The sequence below is a fragment of the Phalacrocorax aristotelis genome, chromosome 8, assembly GCF_949628215.1.
Source record: "Phalacrocorax aristotelis chromosome 8, bGulAri2.1, whole genome shotgun sequence".
Lineage (NCBI taxonomy): Eukaryota > Metazoa > Chordata > Aves > Suliformes > Phalacrocoracidae > Phalacrocorax > Phalacrocorax aristotelis.
In genome coordinates, this window is record NC_134283.1 from 45,168,788 (window position 1) to 45,191,690 (window position 22,903).

The window sequence follows — 22,903 nt, forward strand, 5'->3', positions numbered from 1 at the left end:
ATCCTTCCTACAGCCCCCCTTTAAGCACTGGGAGGCCGCAATAAGGTCTCCCCGCAGCCTCCCCTTCCCCAGCTGCACAACCCCAGCTCTCCCAGCCCGGCCTCGCAGCAGAGGGGCTCCAGCCCTCGGAGCATTTCTGTGCCCCCTCTGGCCCCGCTCCAACAGCCCCGTGTCTGTCCCGTGCTGAGGAGCCCCGAGCTGGAGGCGGCGCTGCAGCGGGGTCTCCCTAGAGCAGAGGGGCAGCACCCCTTCCCCTAATCTGCTGCCCACGCTGCTGGGGATGCAGCCCAGGGCATGGCTGGCTTTCTGGGCTGTGAGTGCACATTGCCCGCTCGTGTCCAGCCTTTCACCCACCAGTATCCCCAGGTCCTTCTCGGCAGGGCTGCTCCCCATCCCTCCATCCCATAGGGATACCAGGGGTTGTGCCGACCCAGGTGCAGGACCCTGCTCTTGGCCTTGTTGAACCTCATGAGGGTCTCCCAGGCCCACCTCTCCAGCTCGTCTGGGTCTCTCTGGATGACATCCCGTCCTTCTGGCGGGTCAGCTGCCCCGCTCAGCTTGGTGTCATCTGCAGACTTGCTGAGGGTGCACAGAAGTCCAGACAGATGACATCCATAGCTCTTCTCTTGTCCACTGATGCAGTCACTCCATCATAGAGAGCCACTAGGTTGGTCAGGCAAGACTTGCCCTTAGTGAAGCCATGCTGGCTGTCTCGAATCACCTCCCTGTCTGATATATGCTCCTGTCTGAACAGTCTGTGACTTTATTTTTGTCACTAATCGATGGAGACTTGGGTATGAGGAATAGTAAGAACCTCTTTAAAATTCAGCACCTTTTCGCAGGGAAGAAGGTTGGTCCATCAGCTGACTTGGGCATGAAGCTTAATCTTAAAATGCATCCTTGTGCTTTAAGGGCTGCATATATTCAAGGCTACTTTGGAAACAGTGGAGTATTAATATCCGTAAAGCCAAGCTGGGCAGGAATGACCTTTGCCGTGCCAAGACCCCGAGGGGTCTCTGTGGGCTGGGCCAGCCCAGTCTGGCTGCACTGAGGGCACGCTTTTGACAGCGGGGCAGATGATGGCCCTTAGGGCGCTGGAGGAGCTTTGCTCTTGGACCTCTTACGCAGCAGTAAGGCTTGAGGCGGTATAGGAAAAGGATTTATTTTTAAAAGTACTCTTTTTCTTGGAAAAGGAAATGGTATTATGGAATTGGGGCTTGGTTAAAACCTTGGTCTTACAGAGTGGTGTTAATGGATTAACACACTGACGCTGGATAAAAGGTTTGTCCTTAATAAGATGGATGTAGGCTGCCAGTATCTCCTTGTTTTACGGTTGCGTAGTTGACCTCTGTGTGAAATTTCCTTTTCACTGTGTGCATACTTTGCAATTAATGGCATAAGCATATTGTGTTTCCTTGTCTGTCCTTTTCCCTTTTTTTTAAAGAAGAGTCTCTGATGATTAACAACCTCTCCATTGTTTCAAGAGCAAATATGCAGGCAGACACGTTTTTCCCTGTGGCTGATGTGCTGTGCACCATAGCTTGAGCTGCATGGCTGGTCCTCTAGGCCTGGGTGGCAGAGGAGACCACTGGGAGGAGGACAGCAGATAGCGGATCTGTGCCAGGAAGCATGTCAGGTGCCAGGGCGAGTGGCTGAGAGCTGGATAACCCAGAAGAATTGGGAGATACTTTGGTGTCCCAAGCACAGGAGCTGGTGTGCGCTGGGCAAGGGCAGTGGCTAGGCTGGGGCTGCAGCCCCGGGCGAAGCGGGTGCTGACTGGGTGCACCTCTTGGGTAGTAACCCAGCTGTAACTGGAAAGCAAGGCTGTAAGAGCCGAGTCACCCTTTCATTGTGTATAGCATTAACCTATATCTGGGGTGAGCCAGGGTGGGGTGGAGGGCTTGAATTCTGCGTGGCATCCCGAGGAAGGGCCCCGCATCTGTGAGCCTTTCAACACAAGTTACCTCAAGCTGTCTCTCTGGTGCCTTTGCGAGTCCTCAATGCTGGTACTGAAGTTGGAGAGAAAAACTTCTTTAGGGAAGTTGACTTCATGGCCAGGGCTGCTATGTAGCACCACTGGTGCAGGAGCCCGCTGCTGGTTTCCTTCCCTCTTTTCACTTGTTTTATTTTCTTGATATAAACGCTATTCCTGGGGGAAAACTCACTTGCTGAATACAGCTGGTTTTGCTGCTGAATCATCCCCCAGTTTCCAGATGTGGGATGATGGATTTACTCCTGCAGACAAAAATCTCTGCTTTTTCTCGCGATGCGTAGCTCGGTGCCCTGGGAGGGGGAGAGGGAAGGTGCTCCTTGGGAAATGTTCCAGAAGGAGTGGGAATTAGTGCTGAGGGGCCAGTCTCTGCCCAAACCCCCAGTCTGGTGCTTCCCTGAACGTGTTCTGGGTGGCGGAGCTCAGGGAAGCCGTCCTGCTGTCCTCCGGCAGGTGCCAGCACAGCTGCCTGTGGGCTTGCGGTGGGTGGCATCAAGGGACGGGTCTCCCTCTGTTAAAGATAAACCCGCAGGAGGCAAATAAATGGGCTTGTTTAATTGTTTGATGCTGACTAAGTTCCCTCATTCAGCTCACTGCCCCGAGCGGCACGTGCAGCCGGCATGCAGGGCGAGAGCTGCTCGCGTCTGCTTTGCTGGCTCTCCGCAAGGCTGGTGCCACGGCTGATAGCCAGGACGGCACAGAATAGCCTGTGTTTTGATCATCTCCAAGGAAGTCATCTGTTTATGTGGCCTAACGGTGATGTGTGACACGCAGCCTTTCTGGGGGCTTTTTTGGTATGGGCAGTGGGGTTATTGGGCTGGTGTTGGGGCGCCCGGGGTGAGCACGGGGCCGAGGTCTGCTGTGGTCAGCAAGTGTGCGTGCCTGGCTGCCGCTGGCACCGATCCTCTGAGGACATCGTACTGTCAGCTTTCCGGCCTCGTGCTTCTGCCTGAGCTCTTGGGGGAAACCCCAAAGGCAGGGAGCCCGCTGGCGGCACGCAGGCCCTCGCAGCTGAGGGCACCTTCCGTATCTCTGTCCTCGGTGTTAATATCGTTAATTGGGAGCCTGCACTGGGAAAGGTCGAGAAACGCTTGCCTGCCTGATGGCAGATCAGAGCCTCTCCTCCTCCCCGCTCCCCTCGGACATGTCGGCTGTTGCTGCCTTGTGTGTTGCTATCAACATCGCCTTTGGAAACTTTCCTTCCCCACTTGCTATTTCTGGAGGTAGCATGTGATTAAATCAGTTCCCCATGCTTCGCTCCCGGTGGAAGGGGGCTCCCAGCTTTGTTCCCCGCAGAGGAAGGGTGTGCACGCTGCCGGCTTTGTTTAACAGCCTACACAGGCCTTTTTTCCTGTCTGAATGGATGCTGCCACGCTCACTCGGCTCCAGCCTGTGCTGCTGATGGAGCACTGGCGTGTGTGTTTCTGTTGGGGCTCTGGGTTGACAAAGGGTTATTTCAAAACATTTTACTCTGTTGAGCTAGAGAAATGCAACCTGCCTGAAGGCTGATCTTCTCACAGCCGCAGTTTTTGTTATGCTAGGCTTTGAAAACATCCTCAGACTGGGATTTAAAACCTTCTGCCATTGTTTTTCCCCTTCTTATTGTACCCACTGGAACATGAAAGCAGCCAGGCTGCAGCAGTGATCGGGGCAGGCGGCAGAGCACTGGTGTTTGACGACAGGAGAGTCTTGGGTTGAAGCCACAGTGTTGGCTCAGAGGGCGGCTCTGTCGCGGGCAGTGCTGGGTGCGTTGCCTCATCCTCCTGCGTTTCAGGTCCTCTCTAAATTAATGACATTTCGTTGCCGCTCTTACTCTTTGCCGGACTCGTTCGTTCAGGCTGTAAGTACTTGTGAGTGAGGGTGGCTTCCTACTCCTTGCCTGAGCTGCACCTACCAGATGTTACTGTAGTGCCAGTAAGATGTAAAGGGAATCGTCCGCTTTGCTCTGTATCCATTATGTGCAACTTGGAGAAGAGCACAGAGAGGAGTGCCCGCCTTTGCTTTGTTTAAAAGCCCCTTTAGTTTCTGTTTTAACCTAGTCCATCCCATTTGCATTCTCTTGTTTTAAGAACTGTCCTAGTTGTTATTTTAATACAACTCCACGCCTGTGGTGACTGTTTTGAATGTAGAAGGCTGTGGTGGTCCTCGGGGACCGTGATGCTGGGGTGGGTGAAGGCAGATCCTCCTGACAGCTGTCACCAGTCGGGGTGACCCCAGACATGTCACCAGTCCCTTCCCATGTGGAGCCAAGGTCTTCATAAGACTTTCTTTTGTGTTTTCCAGGTCTACAACTCGAACAAGGACAACCAGAGCGAAGGCAGTAAGTATTTCGTTTCAAGCCAGACCCCTGCGAAGGTGGCTGTGCTGTGTGGTGTGCGGGCTTTGGCGGGTCAGCAGGAGAGGCTGAGCTGCTGGCGGTGGGGACACCGGGCTGTGCTGTGCTCCCCTGGGCCAGGGGTGTGGGGTGATGGGGCTCGGCATGGGGGACCGCAGGGTGGCCCTGGGGAGGAGCTGGCGCTGGTGCCCAGCAGGGAGCTGGTGCAGAAGCTTGGTGGTGGGGCCTGGGGCCATGGAGAGCGGTGCTGAGCCATTCCCTGGTCACTTCGGGGTACGTCCCCTCCTGCCCACCCTGCACCCTTGTGTCTGTGGGCTGCAGCAGCAGTGCGGGGGTGCTGGTGTGCCTTGGGACGGGGTCTCTTTGCTTATCAAAGCCCATGAGTGCAGGTGGTATCTTGGACCAACCAGCTCTCCTTTCTGAACCAGAGCATGGAGGATGAATGTGCCTTTTCTAAAGGGGAACTGGAGCAAAAACATAAAGAGCAGGGAGGTCCTGCCTAATCAGGATTATCAACAAGAGCTCCTAAAAAAAAAAAAAAAGAAAACAAACTGGTTTTACTGTAGTTCGGGCAATCAAAGACTTGAGTCAAGAAAGCACTTGTGTTTCTTCCTAGAAGAGTGGTTGCACCTGGTCCTGGCTCTTATGTCCTGTGTTTCAAAACCCTTAATTGAGCCATTTCCCAGTAGGTTTGAATTGCCATAATTGAAATACTCAAGACTCTGATCCCTTCCCTCCTTCCCCCAAAGTCATCGGTCATGCGGGAGCCCAGCCCGAGTTGAGCATTAGTTAATAGTTCATTTTTATGCTGCCTCCGGTAGGGCATTTTTGCCTTGAGTAGAAGCATTTTTCTCATAATAGTAGGTACAATTTGCAGATAATGTTCCTCGCACCCATTTTCAGCCCTTGCACAAAACAGTCTCTTCCTCCCCTCTGCTTTCTCTGATGTGGCTTCTTCCTTCCCTGTTGGTCCCCAGTGTCATCAGCTACACATCTGCCTCATCCCCTCCGTGTTCCTCTTGGCTTAATGCGACCCAGATAATCCTCACAGAATTAAATGCTGTGCTTCACACTTGCGAAGGACAGTATGGCTAATGCCCCAGCTGGGTATGAAGCCTGCGTAGAACAACTCCACCTTTTCTGTGTTGTACAGGGGGGCAAAATGAGGTTTTTTTGAGGCACAGGCAACAGGACTTGCTCAGCTCCGTCCTAGCCTGGTCATGAACCATCACTGCTTTGTGGTCCCGGCACACAACCTCTGGCTCTGCCAGGACAGCGCGTGGTGATCTGGCTCAAGAAACGTGTTAAAATAACCATTTTCTAAACTTTGTTGTGGGGTGATGCAAAAGCAGGGAAAACGTTAGGGATGGGGGTGGGAGGAAGGGTTGGTGAAGCAACTGGTGAAGTAATTACCGCTTCTGAAAGAAGCGCTTGTCAAGCCATGACCTTCCCATCTTACGTGCTGTCAGCCAGAAATCCCCCTGGGGCTGTGACTTACGCTGGAGTCATCCTGCAAAGGAATGGCGGCTCTTTTAGAGACGGTAAGAGCTCAAGTCAGGTGTGTCCATGACTTTCCCAGGGTTATTTGTATTATCTAATCCCAAACTTCAGCTGCCAAGCTTGCAACGGATCCCAGGTTGTGGGTTCTAAATGCCTCTCTAGGGTTTCCTTGGGGAAGGGCTGTTGGGGCGGTGGTGCTCCACCCGGGCTCTTCACTGCCAGGCTGTTTTGCCCCCTGAGCCCGGGCTCCAGCCCATGGTTAGTTGTGCTCAGCCTCATCGAGGGCCCGCGTTAGCAGAGGTGTGGGCAGGACCAGGCTGGCCTGCAGGCAGCGCAGCATGGAGCTGCCTGCTGTGGCCGCTGCTGGCATATAAATAGATTATTTTCCTGGGCTTAATCTGAGATGGGTGTACGTGTCGGAGGGGAATGTCTCACTCTGCCAGGCGCTGAGCTGGCGGGGTGATGCTCGGCCAGGAGGGTGGGCTGTGGCCCCGCGACGCAGCCCGGCTGCCGAGCGGTTCTGCTGACCGCTGCTGCTCGATGGCCACGGCGTGTGGGTGCGTTGCCTGGCCAGACGCTAGACAGATCCCCAGCGGGATGCCCGTGTGGGGTGTGCTGGAGGCTGGTGGCTTTGAGGAGAAAGCTGGTTTGTCCCCAGGCTTGGCGGCAGCTCCCGCGGTTGCCTCCTGTGTCGGTTCCCAGCCCGGGCCTGCGCCGCTTTGGAAAGTTGTTTGTCTGTAGTGCTGGTAGCGACTGCAGCCCACGCTTCGGTCGTGCCTGTCCGAAGCAGCTCAGCATTTGGCAAAGCGTAGCGAGACTTTGACGGAGACACCAATGCCAAGTTTTTCCCTGCGCGTCTTCACCAGATGCGTACGAAGCTGGGGTTTAATCAGCCGAGGAGGCTTTGGCAAAGTCTCTTTATCTTTTAGTGCCTCTTCCATTTTGATGGTCCGTCTTAAAAATGAGAGCAGTCCTCCTTTTCTGCGGTGTAGACCCTCCTCCCCCCACTTTGGGGAGTGCGCTGGGACCCTCGGCTGAAGGCTGCTTACGTAGCAGCGCTCCTGAACCGTCTGCTGGCAGTTATTTTCACATATGCCTCTGACTGGGGCTGCCGCTGGTATGTTCAGACATCTGACTATGCTTTAGCCCTCATTAAAACCATGTCTGTAGTGAACCGCTTGCCTCACCAGCTACCCTTAAAATTGATTCGGAGGCTGGCTTTTTGCCACGCAGCCCTTGACGCAGGAGCTTGCTATAAGGACTTGAAATGAGTGCCATGACTGAGCGGAGTCCGGATGCAATTCCTGACCCTTGAAAACCTCTATGGCTCTGCTTCCTGCCCGTACTGAGGTTAGTCTGAGAGAGACTCGCGGTGCTGTACTGAGGTCTGCTTTTTGGTCACTATGTAATTTTGCAGAGCTTTTGGGTTTTACATCCTGCTGTGTGGCCAGATGGTCATTGGCCTACAGGGTGATTTGTCTTAATCTTCTTGGGGAGCTGGGAGGAAGCAGTGCCGAGCGGTGGGGGTGAGCGGGTGTCAGTGAATGGCTGGAGCCAGAGGAATTTAGAGGCACTAGTTTGCAAACCAGGAGAACTTGCCCTGCTCTGTAGAAACAAATCCTCCAGGCCATTTGTGCGTATTGCATGGAAAAGCACAGAACAACTCCTTTCCTTTCCCCTCTCCACCATTTCCCTTTCCTTTTTCTGTATCCACTCAGTTCCCTGTTAGTTCAGGACCCCATCAAAAGCTGCCTTTATTTTCATAAACTCTTCACGGACCCTTGATTGCCCCATCTGCTGGCGCGCTTGTCCGGGTTGCCTGGCTCTCCCCAGCAATCTTCATTTCCCAATCTTGGCCCCTCACCAATAGTTTGAGACTTGTCATAAGGCTTGAAACTGAATCTCTCTATGGTCCCTGCTTCTTGGTTTCTCCCTTTCTCTGTGGCTCTTAATTCCGTAAAGCCTTCAAAAGAGTTCGTAGCAATAATCATCGTGGCACTTCATTACACGGCACAGAAACGTCTCGTGGGGCGTGCGGAAGAGCTTGCTTTGACCTTGCATTGCCATGACCGACGTGCACACAGCCGGAGTCAGCAAGGTTGCCTGAGGCTGAACAGAGCTGATTCAGTCTTCTTGCCCCTTACCGATGCTCTGATATGCCATATCGGTGTAAAGTAAAGGAATTAATGGATTAAGTAGAAATAATCTGCTAGGCAAAAATAGAATAGGATGAGACCAGCTTAGTAGCACTAGAAATATGATGCTACGTGAAGGCCAGATAAGTCTGTGTGTGCATGCAACCACCGTAATACAAGCAATGTGTATCACCGTTGCTGATGTGGAATATTTCTCTGCTAGGATACAGTATACCGCATCTCAGTTGTGCATTGAGATGCTGCTCTTGGGTGAAGAGCCCGTGACATGTATCTTGGCCTGGAGCCGTGTTTCACATCTTTCCACAGGGGAGTGGGAGCCTCAAGGGAGGCAGGGCTGTAGGCCCTGCCCCTGCAACACATCTGAATGTGTGAACAGAGGAAAATCCTGCCTCTGATAATAACAGGGAGTGGTTTTACAAACCCTTTTATGACTGAGAGGCTGTTTTAAATGTATAGGATGGGGATTAGGGGTGCCTGTTGTGAAGAGCGGAGAAGCATCTTGGCCCCGCTTTTCTGTGGCAGCCCCGAGCATTTGCTCTTCCCCAGTGACCCCAGCTGATGGCAAGAGGCAGCTCCATGACGATATAAATCCATCGGAGCGTGGGCTGTGGGTCCTGCCCCTCCGGTACACGCGTTCCTGCCTCTGCCCTGCTGCAGCGGCAGCTCGCACGGAGGTCAGCGGCTGAAGGCTTGCGTTCGGTGGGGGTTGTTGCCAGGCTGACTCACTGGGTAAATGAGTGAGGTAAAGAGAAGCTGCTTCTGTGCGAGGGCAAACCAAGCTTTTACAATGCTCATTAAAAGTTAAATTTAAGGGTGACTAAAGGCACTTTGGATATTTAATCAGATAGTATTTCTGGATGCAACTACTGCAAATAAATCCCCGACCTTCCCTCATCCAGAGCTCAGCAATGAGTGGAAGAGCTTATTCATCTACTTGGGAGGATTATGCTTGGTCACTTCCATCCGGAAGGACCGCTCCTGTTTCTTACCTCTGCTATTGCCGAGCGCTGCAGAAGCTGCGGTCCTAACCTCTCGCTCAGCGGTGGAGTGGTGGGCTCTGCAGGGGGAGGGCATGCCTTTGTAGGTGTCTTCTGCTCAAGTGCAACCACGCGAGGGACGGAGGGAAAACTGCTGGTTTATGGAATGGGTTGGCACTTAAGGTGCGTGGCAGAGAGCCTGAAGTGGTGATCCGTGTTGGCTGGCCAGCACTGTGCAGGGGTACCAAACGGTCTGGGTTAGGGCCAGTACTAAGCCAAGGCTAATAAGGCCTGCTGAACCAGATTTGCCTGTACAAAAGGATTTCTGTGCCGTGGTTTCTTGCTTCTCGGGTATCCTTGTGCTTGTGTTTATCAGTGATTGGTGTGGTAAGCTGTGCCCCACTGATTGATGGCACATTGATTTTATGCTGCATCCGTGGTTGGGAGCAGTGCTGGAGAGCCCTCCAGGTGCCTAGCAAAGAGCCCTCGAGCGTCTGGGTATTTGCACATCCTATGGCACAGGCATCCTGCAACTTGTGTGCTTATGTTGGCTCCGCACTTTGGTGTGCTTGCCCAGAAAAATATAATAGAGCTGTTTTACTGTTTCAGGTTCTTGTGCCATTCATCACACAAGAAACACCACCAGCAGAGAACTCAAAACAAGTGATTAGTAAGGGACTGCGCCATGCAAGCCATAGGCAAACAGTGAGCTGGCAGCTTATCGTGTGCCAGCAGTGAATCTGTGTTTAAATAAGTGACGTGAACAGGGGGCATGCAAAGGGATAAAATTGAAAGTGCCTTGCTGCGAGGACACTGCTAGTCCTGGGCTCTGATCCCTTCCTGCTGTGCTCTCGATAAGATGCAGTTTTCTGTCCCTTGCAATTCAGCATTTCCTTAAGCCTGTGTAGACGTGAAGTCATCGGCTTTTAAGCTAACGCTACACCTTTTCTGCCTTCCGGAGTTGAACATCTTACACCATGCGGCCATGCTGTACGCAGCCGTGCTGCGCGACCCGCTGTCAGGCGCTGCCGGGAAAACCCCTTCCGTGCGGCCACCGGGGAGCGGAGCGGGTCGGTGGCTCCACCCCGGTCCCTGGTGATGCTCCCTCCGTCCGCTGGGTCCGTGCTGAGGCGGGGTGGCGGCGGGGGCAGATGCATCCCCGCCAGCTTGAGGGCCGGCGGGGCTAAAGGCCGGCAGCAGAGGTTTGGCTGGAGGCGGCAGGAGGGAGGCGGGCGGGCTGCGTGCCCTGCCTCCAGCGGCCTCTGCCCGGGATGCTCATCGCAGCCCTGGAGCTGGCGTGACTTTGCACACCCTTCTCTGTGGGGCTTCTGCCATCTGAAAGGTTTCCCAAACCTTTATACAGGGAGGAAGTAATTTTCCTTAACAAATAGCTGTCTGCAGGCAGTGTTTTCCACGCAACGGTGGAAAGCTGACTAAGGGATGAATTCTTCCAGCAGGTATTTGGATCTGCCTATTAGTAATTCCTTGACGCTAACTCGTGCCATTGCAGGTTTTCACATTTAATTTTTACATTCCATTAACTCGAATGTTTTAGATCTTACTCTCAGGCAGAGTCAGCTGCCTTCAGGACATCATAATTTGCACTAAATAAATATTTCATTTGTGCTAATAAAAGAAGGGGCTGTTCTTGAGCTGTGCGTGTCTGCGTAGAGTGAGGGTAAATGGGATGTAATCTATAGTGTTCATGAGACAATATTGTTTAGCCGGGCTTTTGCATTGCCGGGGGCGAAGGAGTGCCTGCCTCGAGTGGGGTGCAGGCACTGGTGGGGGGCCGGGGCTGGTGCTGGCTGGCTCCCCAGGGACAGCTCCCCTCCCGCTGGGCACAGGAGACGCTTCAGACAGCGATTTGACCTGAAATTTGTTCCCATCTTCCAGCCCCTATTGCTCTTGCGCTGCCACGTGCCATCAGCTCTCTCCTCTCCTTTTCGTGTTAGGTTTTTCCCTCTGCGCTTTCACCTTTCTTTTTTTTTCTTGACTCCATTTTCCTTCACAGAAAGCTGTTGCTGCTCACAGTTACCTCCTGCTTCGCTCTTCCATTTGCTTCTTTCCCAGTTCTCCTCTACTGTCATTTTTTTAAAATCTCTGACTTGTCATGTCGCTTGTCCTTGAAAAAACCTGCATCTGCACAAATGCACCTCAAAAGCCCCAAGAAGAAATCCGAGGCACTGAAGGCTCCTGCTCACCTGCTCCAGGCGAAGCCTGGGAGGTCAGTCCTGGCTACGCAGGCGGTCCCCGCTGTGGGGTGATGGAGCTGGCCTGGAGATGAAGCCATAGCGCATAGATGGCTTGGTTACCTGGGTGGAGAGTGAAAGGGTTTATAGGAATTAGCTGGGACCTGTCAAGCAAGCTGCCTCATGTGCCATTTTCAAGGTTTTGTTGTGTGAAAAATATATATGATTCCTTTTTTTTCCCCAAGCAACCTGTTGTCAAAGACAAAGGTATCTTCGGGTTATCTCACCTTCATCCTAAATTAATATTTTGACCAACTGCAGGCATAAATCTCTGACATAGCCCAGGGCTCTGCTGCTTGGCAGGCGTGGGAGGTGCCGGTTCAGAGGGATGCGGAGGCTGAAATGATGGATTAGCGATCTGCACTTGCCTGGGTTACAGCCGGTACAAGCTACCGTACTCGTGCCTTTCTGCTCTGAACACCTAATTTATCTCCTTCTCCTTCCTCCCCTCCCCGTTTGAGCAGTGGTACAGAATAGCTGTGAATGTCAGCGACGACTGCGGGATGAGCGCTCTGCTCAGCGTGAAGCCATCCCTCTGCTAGATGTTTATCCCTTCTCTCTTCTCTTCCCTTTCAGCTGCCCAGTTGGATGATATCGGCTTCAGCATTATCAAGAAATGCATACACGCTGTCGAAACAAGAGGTAGAGCAGTTCACCAGATGGTCTTGTTGTGGGGGACGACCTCGCAGCTGTTTGTAGCGGAGCAATTGCTTACCTGCTCCTTTCATGGACAAAAATGATTCATTAACCCTCAGAGACCCACATCAGATAAGCCCCGTAATACACTCAGGCAGATGACTTTGCTGAGACATGCGTTCGCCCTGTGGCCGGGGTTAGCAGAGGTTAAGCAAACGTTGGGGGCAGAGTGAGGAAACAAGGCACTGGACGTGCATGATAGGGGAAGGGGCCGAAGGTGGGGGCTTCACTGGAGCATCTCTTCGTGCGGTACCACTGCAAAGCACTTCCCCTCGAGTGGGATAACAGACAGACGTGCATTGCAATCCTTCCCCTTCATCTCTTGCGAAGACTATTTGTATAGACATGGGCTATCTTGTTCGCATCTGAGCCCCTCAGTGAAACGTGGGTCTCGTTGGCACGTGGTTTCCAACAGCGCTGGTGCCTGTGCGAACCTGAGTAGGTAAGAAGGAGCCCTCACAGGAAACTTTTGGCTGAGCAGTGCCCTGAGCTGGCAGTATTTCTGCCCGTGTTCTTTCACGGAGGTTGTCTTCCTGCCCATAGGCAACATAATATGATGTGGGCTATTCAAATGTGATATTTTCCCCTGTAACACTTGCAGCAGTACAGGAACTGCTGTTGAGAGCAAAGGAACACCTGGGAGCAAATTAAATAAATAAAAAAATAAAGGAAACAAATGTGTAGATGAGACCAAACAAGGCAAGTGCAGTTCTTGGGAACATTCAGAGAGCTCCAGCCGGGGAGGTGTTGCACACCCAGCCTGGGGTGCTTCGGTGGGAAGAGGCTTCTGTCACCACCTCCTTTGGCCGCTCTCTGCCCTAGCAAGTCGTTTGGTTCAAGGCCTCGTTGTTCCCTGGGTGAAGAACATGCAAAAGGCTCAGACCTCAACCTGAAGAACTTGGCACAGTAAAATTTTTCCAAAACTGCCATTGGCTTGTTCGTAAAGTGCAGGTGCTTCACTGGGCGGCCCAAATTCCCCTGCTGACAGTGGTGTGGTGGAAAGTTGTCCTTGGCTCTTTTATTCCTGAGCTAATTGGGGATAATACTTCTAATCGATACGTGAAAGCCCTGACATCAAAACCAAATTTTATCCGCTTCTATAATTTGGTATGTAGTTGGTGAGAGGGTTTAATTATTTTTGCTATTAGAGAAGCCAAAGAAATGAAAGAAATGCTAGTAGCTCTTTTGACATTCTCCTAATAAGCTCTTTATTTTTCCTAGGGATCAATGAGCAAGGGCTCTACCGAATCGTTGGAGTAAACTCTAGAGTTCAAAAGCTGTTGAGTATATTAATGGGTAAGTATCTTGTATTTTGTTAAAGACAAGTAGATTGTGCTGCTTTGAAGTCTTGCCAGCCGCGAACGGAGGCTCTTGGGGTACCTAATCGTGGTGAATGTGCTCTTAGGGCCACATGCTGTTAGAGGCTGGGAGGTCCCGGGGCACCACTGGCAGGTTGCTAAGGTAGGACTCATGTAGGACATTGCTTTGAAAGGTCTTCTGGTGCAGTCACTGGTGTCCTGCTCACATGCGCTATGAATTTTGGCAGCCTTCCCGAATGCAAACTAAAATCTTCAAAGAAATAGCTGAAAGCTTTGGTTTTTAATCTCATACTTGCCACGTTGTTCCCAGAATACTTTTTAATTATTTTCTCTTGTGTGATGCATGCTGCCTGTGGCTCTTCTTACCTTCCCCTCGGACCTTCTTGTGCCTGTTCTAACAGAGTCTTGCCCAGACCTTTCAAGCACGTGTTTCCCTCATGCCTGAGGCATCGGGTCCTGCGGTTCTGGGTGCTCGGGAGGAGAGAAGGTGTCTGGGTGCCTGTCAAACATGGCAGAGCTTGGTGTTGACATTGTGGGGCTCCTTTGAGCACTGGCCACCCCGTGAAGCCACCCTGTAGCTGCCCAGCAGCCCTCAGAAACCTCTCCCCACCTCTGAGATTATAACGATGGCAAGAGAGAGGCTGCGGTGTTTGCTACAAGGGCCTTTGTGCTCTGCACCAACGAAACACATGGGAGCAAACAGGTCTTGTGATTGTCAGTGAGTTGGTAGTTGTTCCTGGTGCAGGTCTGGGACCACTGCGGCTGACTTTTCCTGGAGCGGTTCCTTGTCGGCGCTGTTGGGTTTCCATCACCCCATAGCTGTGCAAAGCCCTGTGTTGGGTTGTGCGTGTTGGTCTGCACCAGACAGTCTGTAGCCTGATTCCCAGCCCAGCTTCTCTGTCCGCTGTAGCCCAGGGCTTATCCTTGACTCAGAAAGTGACCCGTTCCCCTCTTTGGCCTTTTCCCTGCCTTCCCAGGCCTTGGCCCCTCCAGCAGAACCTCTGCTGCTCCCTGTGCCCTTGTCTGTGGTCCAGGCTGGCGCTGAGGTCAGCTCTGGCTGCGTCTTGACCGAACAGACCATTTCATCTGCTGAACTAGCAGGCGGCATTTCCATCCCCCAGGTGCAGCCCTGCGGCAGTCTGTCTGCCCAGACACGCATGAGGCACACATTTGAAGAACCGTTTTGAGAAAACACACTTGGGTTGGAGCAGTGGCAGCCTGCCCTCTGCCAGTGCTGTCTAACGCTTCTCAGACTTGGCAAAACCACGAATGAAATAGGCGTAGTGATGGGGAAACAAATGCTTAACAATTTGTTAGAATGTGTTTGCTGCTCCTTGGAGGAAACGAGTGACACTTGTGGTCATCGTCGTCTTTCTATTTGTTTATTACCATTCCTTTGCAACATGACTTCCTTTTCCTTGCCTTCACAAAATGCCAGTGCTCCTTTCTCTGTGTATTGCTCCTTGCAAAAAGTTTTAATCCATTGTGTTTCACTTCTAACATCTTTCCTTCTCCTCTCCCAATTCCTCCTCCTCCTCCTCCTCCCACCGTTAAGAGGTTCACTGAGCAAAGCCCATGGTGGCTGTTAGAGTTGTCAGCGTTAACCTGTGCAGAATTGATAATCCAGGAATAATTAGGAAACAGAAGGGTAAGGCTCTAAATCAGAGGCTGACGCAAGGGGACCTCTCTGCACCAGTTTTGCTCTGGCATTTGGAAAGCTCGCTGCAGTCACAAGAGCTGGTGACTGACTCTTTTATTAGTAGAAGTTTGGCATAGGTTCTGGGGCATGTGAATATGTCCTGCTGGCCACCCAAGTACAGCAGATAAGCCAGAGCTGTCTCACGGCGCACGCATTTGCCACTATCGCGTTAGAGCATCGGCTAAAGAGCATTGCTGCCCGCCGATAAAAATAGGCTGGGGATTGGGTGCCCCACAGCGGGGCAGGTCTGACGTGCCAGGCCCTCTGCTTATGCTTTTCATGCCGGTGCGCATCGACTCGCGAGCTAGCAGAGCGGCGGACGCCGTTTGCTTCTCGCAAGGGCAGTTTCAGGCCGTGTCGGTTCTGGGTCGAGGCGCTGGGGCTGTAACAGATGGCAAAACTCGCTTGGTTTAAGAGCTCGCCGGAGCTGGGAGGGATTCAAAGATTTGGATGCCATCCAGCATCCATTATCTCTTCAGCGACTGAAGCCACTCAACTGTTGACCTCGTGTCTCATAATGCAGTGATATATCGTCGGTGGTTTTCTTTTGTCCCAGCACGTCTTCATTAGCGGTCGGTGCTGGAAGCCTCGGCAGAGGCAAGTGTGTGCCAGGGGCTGCTGCGCGGCCGGCCCGGTGGGTGCTGGAAGCGTCACCCCCTTTGGGGATCTCCCGTGCCATTCATCACTGGGATGCTTTGCAAACCTGGGACTCCGTATCTTTCTCCGAATCGCAGGCAGTTATCCTCGACAATCCCAGCGTTCAGGCTGTCTGTAAAGCGTCCCTTGTCAAATGCCCTTTAGTTCTCCTCTCGAGGCTCTGACCTCTGGCCGGTAGCGCCACCGCTCCGCTCAGGCACTCGTGTTCGGATCCAACCCTCGCGAACTGTGGAGCCAAATTGTGCTTACACCTTCAGGTTTCCCTTATATTTAGAAATGAATGTGGGCAGCGTTACCGATTCACATACAGTTTAAATGGCAAAAAGATCAAGTTTCCCTGCGCTGTGGCTGGTGTCAGTGACGCTGCCGGGAAGGCCTTTGGCAGGGGTGTCTCCTGCAGGAGGTCAGCGCTGTGCTCGGCCGGCCGCGGAGCAGAGCCTTCCCGTGGGCAGCAGCCGGGTCGGGGTCGGCGCAGGTCTCGGGCTTGGACAGGACAGCTTGTCTTTGTCTAAACCAGGGTGAAACTGGGAGGTGTGCCTCCCCCCGGGGCTTGTGGGAGGCAGGTCATCCGTGGCAGAGCAAGCTGCCTTTCCCTAGCGTTCACCAGCACCGTGCACCGTTAAAATGAGGACAAAACCCAGCAAAGGCACAAACTGTTATCAGTTGGATCTCCATGAAAGGGTTTATTGGGGAAGCGTGCGTGCACAGGACAGTGGTGATACCAGCCGATCCGCTGCTGAAACCCAGCGCTAAGATGAATGGAGCATTACAGCGTCTGATCTGCTCTTCTTGCTCCTTCCCAACGTGAGCCGTCAGGGCTGGTGAGTGGGGCATCCTGTGGCCCCTCACCGCTGGGATAAAACATGCCCTGTGGCTGTTTTGGAAATCTCTTGAGCCACCCAAGAGCGGGTGAGAATTACGGCTGGGTGATGAGTTTGTGCCCCAGGCGGTTTCCCTTGCTATGGAGAAATTGGTGAGGAATTGAAACCAGCTGTCTTACAACAGCAGCTTTCTCCATCCCCAGGAAATAGATGGAGAAGTTCCTTAGAGAGGACTTCGGGCAGTGGCTGTGCCTCGGGAGTGTCCCTGGCCTCACACGCCGGTGTCTTGCTGCGGTTCCGCCGTGGCTTTGGGGGTGCCTGCTCAGCCTGGCCTTCCCTCCCGCCCGCCGCGCTGCCGTGCCGTGGGCAGCCCCCTTCCCTGCCCCATGGCGCCCGGCCCATCACCCGGCGTCTGCAGGGATGAACGGACAGAGATGAATGTCCCCTGTCCCCTCCGCTGCTGCTGCTCGTTGCCTCCTGGAAGGAAGCAAACCAGGAGAACTAAATTTTTGGGAAATGGGAATGGATTCCTCCCACCCCTGAACTTCGGTGTAGATCCTGCCATAAAAAAAAAGCACATTCTAATTTCTTCTTGATTTAGATCCGGACTACTGCAGCTCCCTTTTCTTTCCTCAAATATCCCCATATGAGGCTGTAAGTCATAACCCCCTTTGGTCTCGCAGCCCGGGGAGAGGTGGGAAACGCTGTCCTGTGTGGCAGTTGGGACCCCGCCGGACGAGTGAACAGGGACGGGGGTGATGCTGCTGCCGCTGGCAGCGTCACGGGGTGAGCAAAGTGCTTTGTGCAGTCTCCGCCGGAGTAAAAGCCTTGGGGAAGTTAATTTTCCCCTCCTTTTCGCCTTACCCTTTCGCTTCAGCCTTCTCCGTATCTGCTAAGAGACATCAGATTAGTATTTCGCAGCAATAAGCAACTTCAGGGTTAACACTGCATTTGGCCTGTGGGCGCTGTCGCAGGCCCTCTTTCACATTTACACCAGTTCATGTGGAATTGTGTCCTTGTGGGGAGACAGAAGTTTGCTGTGGTGCTGGCTCCAGCCACCTCTAGCTGGGGAGGCAGATGCTACATCTGTAACCTACAAAGCTAACTTTTTGCAGACTCATAAATTTGAAGGTCAAGGGGAACTGATGATCCGCTCCGAGCCTTTTCATGAGGCCGACCGTGGAATTTCACCTAGTGTTTCATGAATCATGCCTATGAACTCCTGGATGAGCTTTTGAAGAGACATCCAGTCTAGAGCTGTTTGTTCAACTTCAGTGAAGGCCTTGCTATTAAAAAAGCCTTTTTAAAAAAAGGGGTTTGGGGTTTTTTTTGGGGGGAGGGGGAGGGTTTACTATGCCAAGGTTGTCTTTAGTCTATTTAAAATGGCCTCCTTCAAAAGGCAGTGCAATAGGGAGTTGCCTTAGCCTTGCCGAGGCAGGATGGTGCCTATTCGTGTGATTACTGAGACACACATGTGTGAATATACATTTTTTAAATGTTTACTTTTTCAAGGGCTCCTCTTGACTTTTTTTTTTTTAATTAAAATCAACCCTTTGCCCTAAGGGAAAGCCTAACTCTTATTCAGTACATTCTTTTAATTAGTTTTAAAATTACACTATGCTTACCTATTGCTTTAAAATTCAAAAGCGCGTTATATGTGTCTCTGAAGAGACAAATACCCACTGAGCAGAATCCGTGGGACCAGATGGTGTCGGCAGCTGTATCTGGCGTCAGGCTTGGCCTTGGTTGCGGCGAGCGCCTCTCTGCGCCTGCTCGGCTCTCCAGGGACGTTTGGCACTTCCATATCATGAAAGGACCCACAGCCTTCTCCCCCGAGGTCCCTGCAGAGGTTTCCCAGGGATTTCGGTGGGAGCAGGATCCCTGTTGTGTTTCCAGGTCCCGCTCACCCGGAGCTCGGTGCAGTCAAAGCCTTCAGCTCTGGAGCGGCTGAGAGATGCCAGGACTGAGTTAGTGAAGAGCATTCATGAAGCAGCATCCAAGCAGGAGAGAAACGACGTGCTGACACCTGCAGACGGGGCACGTTCGTGCCCCGCTCCTCGCTCCTCCCAGCCGCGGCCGGCACAGCGCTCCTCGCTTCTGGCATGGAGCAGTCGCCGCCTTTAGTCTTGGGCCTTGGTGCTGTGCGTGTAGTATCCACGGCTGGGCCACTTAATGCTGATCTGGTGGTGGCTTTCGAGTTGACAGCCTGTAATTATCAGCAAAGATTTAAAAAAAAAAAAATAAAAATAAGGTGCCATCCACGTGGGTGTCTCCTAGGAGCGGGTGTGCAGATGTTAGCGGTCACCAAGGAGCCCCCCAGTGCAGCCAGCTTGGCTCTGGTCCCCGTGGCGGCGGGGTCACGGTGCGGGTGATTTTATTGTCAGAGCATTAAGGTGTTTTCACAGGAATCAGTAAAAATAGCGCCTTATTGATCTCACTACGGAACTTTGTGCAAACAAGTCTGGCTTCCTGACCTGGGCTGGTGGTTTGCAGAAAGCAGGGAGAAGCAGAAAGCTGCAGATTCCTGTGAGCACGGTTTGCAGGCGGCTGATTCAGATCCGCCTTGGGGAGGAACGGGCTGCTCGTCCACGGCCTCCTCTTTACATCGTCCAGAACAGCTGCGCGCTTTTTTTGATTTATTGGAAGGAATTTTTAAAAGGAAAGATAGGAGGGGAAAAAAATGCAGAAAGGAAGGGAAGGCCCCGGAGGAGATGGAGAAAAGTATGCTGCAGTGTCTGACAATAAAAACAGTGCTTTGGAGGCTCCCTGGCCCCAGATGCTCGCCCTGCGTAGAGCTGGGAACCGGAGGGCAGCTCCGCAGTTCCTGTGGGACCTGCGAGCCAGCGCCGTGAATCCCCCAGGCAGCGATGGGGTGTGGAGTGAGGGTGGGCGCTGCCGGGGCGCCGAACCCCCTCGGCACGAGCACCGAGAGCGCGGCGGGGTGCGGGGCTGGCACACGTGCGGCTATGAATCGTGGGCCTGGGTTTCCTCTGGGCTTTGTGGCGATGCCGATGCTGGGTTCGCATGGAGCGGTGCTGGGGGCTGGAAGCGCGGTGCAGAGGTGCTGAGCTGCTCCCGGGCCCCTGGCACCAAGCCGTGGGCAGGCGAGCTGCTCTCTGGGGAGGCTGCTGATGCCGACTGCCGGGAAGGGCTGGCTGAGCCTGTGCGTGGCACTGCGCTGGTGGTACCTCCCTGCCCTCAGACCCGCCGCCTGCCCTGGGGTGCTGGTTTGGCTGATGCTGGGATGGACACGCTCCAGCGCTGCCCGGGGAGCCACGCCGCTTGCCTCTGCCTGGCTCTGGGAGAGTGTCCCGTGGTCTCAGGATGCTCCTGCCTGCCTCCTCCAGGGTCTCATTGCAAAGTTTGCGTCAGGCTGTTACAAAGTGTGACCCAGGGTCACTGTTTGCACCTTTCCTGCTAGTCAGTAACTCTCGGGGCCCTGGCCCAGAACTGCCTCACACTGTGAAAAGCAGCCGACAGCTGGGAAGCACAAACCCTTGCTTCCCTGCAGAGCCTGGTGCAGCCCTCCTGCACAGCCCTCCGCGGGGGCTGGCCTCTGCCCCGGCCCCGTGGGGCTCAGCTGGGAGCTCGGCTGATGGGAGCCACGTTCAGAGAGCTTCCCGGGTGCTCTGTGGGGCTGGGGGGGAGCTCTTCTCCTGCTGGTGAGGGTATGCCATTCAGAAAACGGATCCCAGCAGCGTTGTCAGACAGTAATTAGGGGTTCAGCCACGCTGGAGAGGTCAGTGGGGGGATGGATGGAGCAAGCGTCTGCTCGGCATCAGCGGGAAGAGGGTCTCGGTGCCCGGGGCTGTCCTCAGGGACCTGACAGGACCCAGTGAGCGTAGCCAGCATCAGCATCGTGTAATACAGCTCGTACCTCTCTCGAGTATCCTTTGCTGTCACTTGTCAAAGCCAAAGCTATCAGGAGAGACTAGTTATCACCGTATTTTGGGGATCCATTCGTGTTTTCATGAAAGGCAGCCATGGAGGGTCAGGAGTGTAAATGGTGTAGGGGCAGGGCGAGCAGGGGAGCGGCTCGACCTCGCCTCTACTCGATGGTGGGAACAAGGACCGGGGGAGCGTCCCTGGGGGACGGCGGTGCGGAGGTATGCGCACGTCAGCTGTAGCTTGGAGACCTTTCTCACAAGTGCTCCGAGAGCCGCGCTCAGGGCTGTGCTGGCGGCTGGCTCTCCGCAGCGTTACGTGCGGTGCTTGGCGGCGGGGTGTGCACGAGCCGCGGCAAGGGGCTGCGGTGGGTGGATGAGGATGGCAGCTTGATCTCTGCCATCACTCGCTGACGTTGGGCGCCGAGGGCCCGGCACTGTGTCACGTGTCTCGAGGTCCTGGCTGGGTTCTCCCCGTGCCGGGAGGTTTGCCGTCGTACCCGGTGCTCCTCCAGACTTTGCTGCTTGCAGCGGCTCAGGGGCTGCTGCGGAGCCCTGCGTCTGCTGCGGGGGTGGAGGAGGGTGAATCAGGCGTATAAATAATTAAAGATGGCAAGAAACAGCCTGCAGTGGGGAGGATGGAAGAGCAGAATAGGATGACATCAAGAGGCCAGAGGTGACAAAACAAACTGCAGCACAGTTCTGCTGCACCAGTGACCCACCCAGCCGAGCTCTCTCTGTGCTCCGTGCCCTGCACTGCTTCAAAATACCCTGGGTGCTTCTCCTCTCCCTCACCGCTAGCGCAGCTGCAACCAAGGGGTGTCACTGCTCCCTCCCCATGTACCTTGGCAGCGGCGAGAGGCTCCCAGGTCCTGGCAGTCCCCAGGGGGCCTGCGGCTGTTCCTGCTCTGCGAGACAGTGGGATCTTCCCAGTCCAGGGCCGCCTCGCAGCCAGCGTCGGGCTGGCGAGGGCAGCGCTCAGCGGCACGTTCCTGGCGCGGTGAGCTGAGCGAGGGTCCCCGGGGCAGGCAGCCCGGCGGATAACATGCAAACAGCGGCTGTGCCGGAGCCCAGCCGCAAAGCGCCGCGTGCAGCAGCCCCGGCTTCCTCCCTCCCGTCCAAACGGAACGCAGCTGTGGAGCCGAGGGAGTGCGGATCTGCCTTCCCACACCCTCTGTGGTGGGTCGGGCCGGCTCCAGGGACTCTTCCCCACCTTGGGCGGGAGAGCAAGCTGCCTCCTGTCCCCGCGCACACCCAGGCAGGGCTCCTGCCTCTGCCACGCCACCTGTCCTGCCGCCTGCCCGCCACCCACCGACCCGCGCTGCGGCTGTGCCGCCGTTGCTGCTGTTGCTCACGTTCAGGCCGTTGCAATGCCTTGCAGCCCACTCGCGGCTGAGGTCTCTGCGTGTCGGCGTCCCCGTGTTCGTGCCCTGCTCTGGCACCGCTGTCACTGAGCACCGCGGTCTCCTGTGCCCCATGCAATGTCACGCTTTTGAGTCAAACTGCCGATGTCATTGCTCATGATTAATGTTTTTCTTTTCTTTTTCTCGTCCCATGCAAGTGAGCGTGGCCCATGTCGTGCAAGGGACTCCGCTTCCCTGCAGAAGCGGCTGTTGGGGATCGGCTTGTGGTCACTGGGCTGGGGAATAGCAAATAAAATGGCATGTGACAGTTCTCCCACACAGCTGAGCTGGTATTATCTCCACTTTGGTTCACTTCTTTCTTTTTGTTTTTCCTTAGATCCCAAAACAGCCACTGAAACAGAAACAGAGATCTGTGCGGAGTGGGAGATAAAGACCATTACTAGTGCACTGAAAACCTACCTGAGGTAAGGGAGAAAAGCCTCACCTGGCGTGGGGCTTCAGGACGGATTCGGTGATGGTCCGGGGTGTTACAGATCCATAACGATAGCACTTTGGTGGAAACAAAGAAAATCCTCTGAGAGAATTTATTCTGGCTTCTCCCTTGGCCCTCCAGCATGTTTGAGTAGGACTTGGGGAATACAGTCAGCTCTCTGAAAGGCGCATGTATCATACAAACACGACTTTAAAAGCTCATACCTGGGTACCCTGCCTTGATTTAAGCCTTTCCCGAAGCTTTTCATGATGGGCTTCCACCTAACGAGCGTGTGGCAGGAGGGGAGCGTGGTGCTCCTCTAAGGGCTGTGGCTGTCGTGCTTTTTTGGAACCGGGTGCTGAGCTTTATTGTAGTAATAATTTCTGCTTGAAAGTTGATGCCGTTATCATCGTGGGTTATCTTCCCAAAGGGTTAGTTTGCTGGCAGCAGTCAGCATCTCATTATCCACAACATGTTTCTACCTGTCGTGACTGCAGCTTCCCGCTTGCTGCTGCTGTTCGGTGCGTTGGGTTTTATTTGAGAGAGAGAGAGAGAGAGAGAGGCTAAATCCAATTAGAGTGATAAGTATAATTAGCTTGGTGGATCTCAGCCTAGAAAATCACAAAACACTACATAATTTTGCATGATTGGCAACCTTTGCTCCAGAGTTGGAACCGTTTGCAAGGCAATGAAGAACATCGGCAGCTCCAAGATGTCCCATTGAAGGGGTGTGGAGGGGAGGATGGGGAATGTAATGGGACCGGTGACTGTTAAAGTTTTA

General features: G+C 53.8%; 1 protein-coding gene across 5 annotated transcripts in view; it reads left to right on the plus strand.

Annotated features, from left to right (window-relative positions):
- ARHGAP26 (Rho GTPase activating protein 26) overlaps positions 1–22,903 on the plus strand; it is a 154,041-nt gene that overhangs the window by 62,759 nt on the left and 68,379 nt on the right. For all 5 annotated transcript variants that reach the window (XM_075103012.1, XM_075103014.1, XM_075103013.1 and 2 more), the window contains exons 12-15: positions 4,274–4,310; positions 11,787–11,852; positions 13,128–13,202; positions 22,027–22,114. In XM_075103012.1, the coding sequence (XP_074959113.1) occupies positions 4,274–4,310; positions 11,787–11,852; positions 13,128–13,202; positions 22,027–22,114 (266 nt within the window). The remainder of the gene's footprint in view (positions 1–4,273; positions 4,311–11,786; positions 11,853–13,127; positions 13,203–22,026; positions 22,115–22,903) is intronic.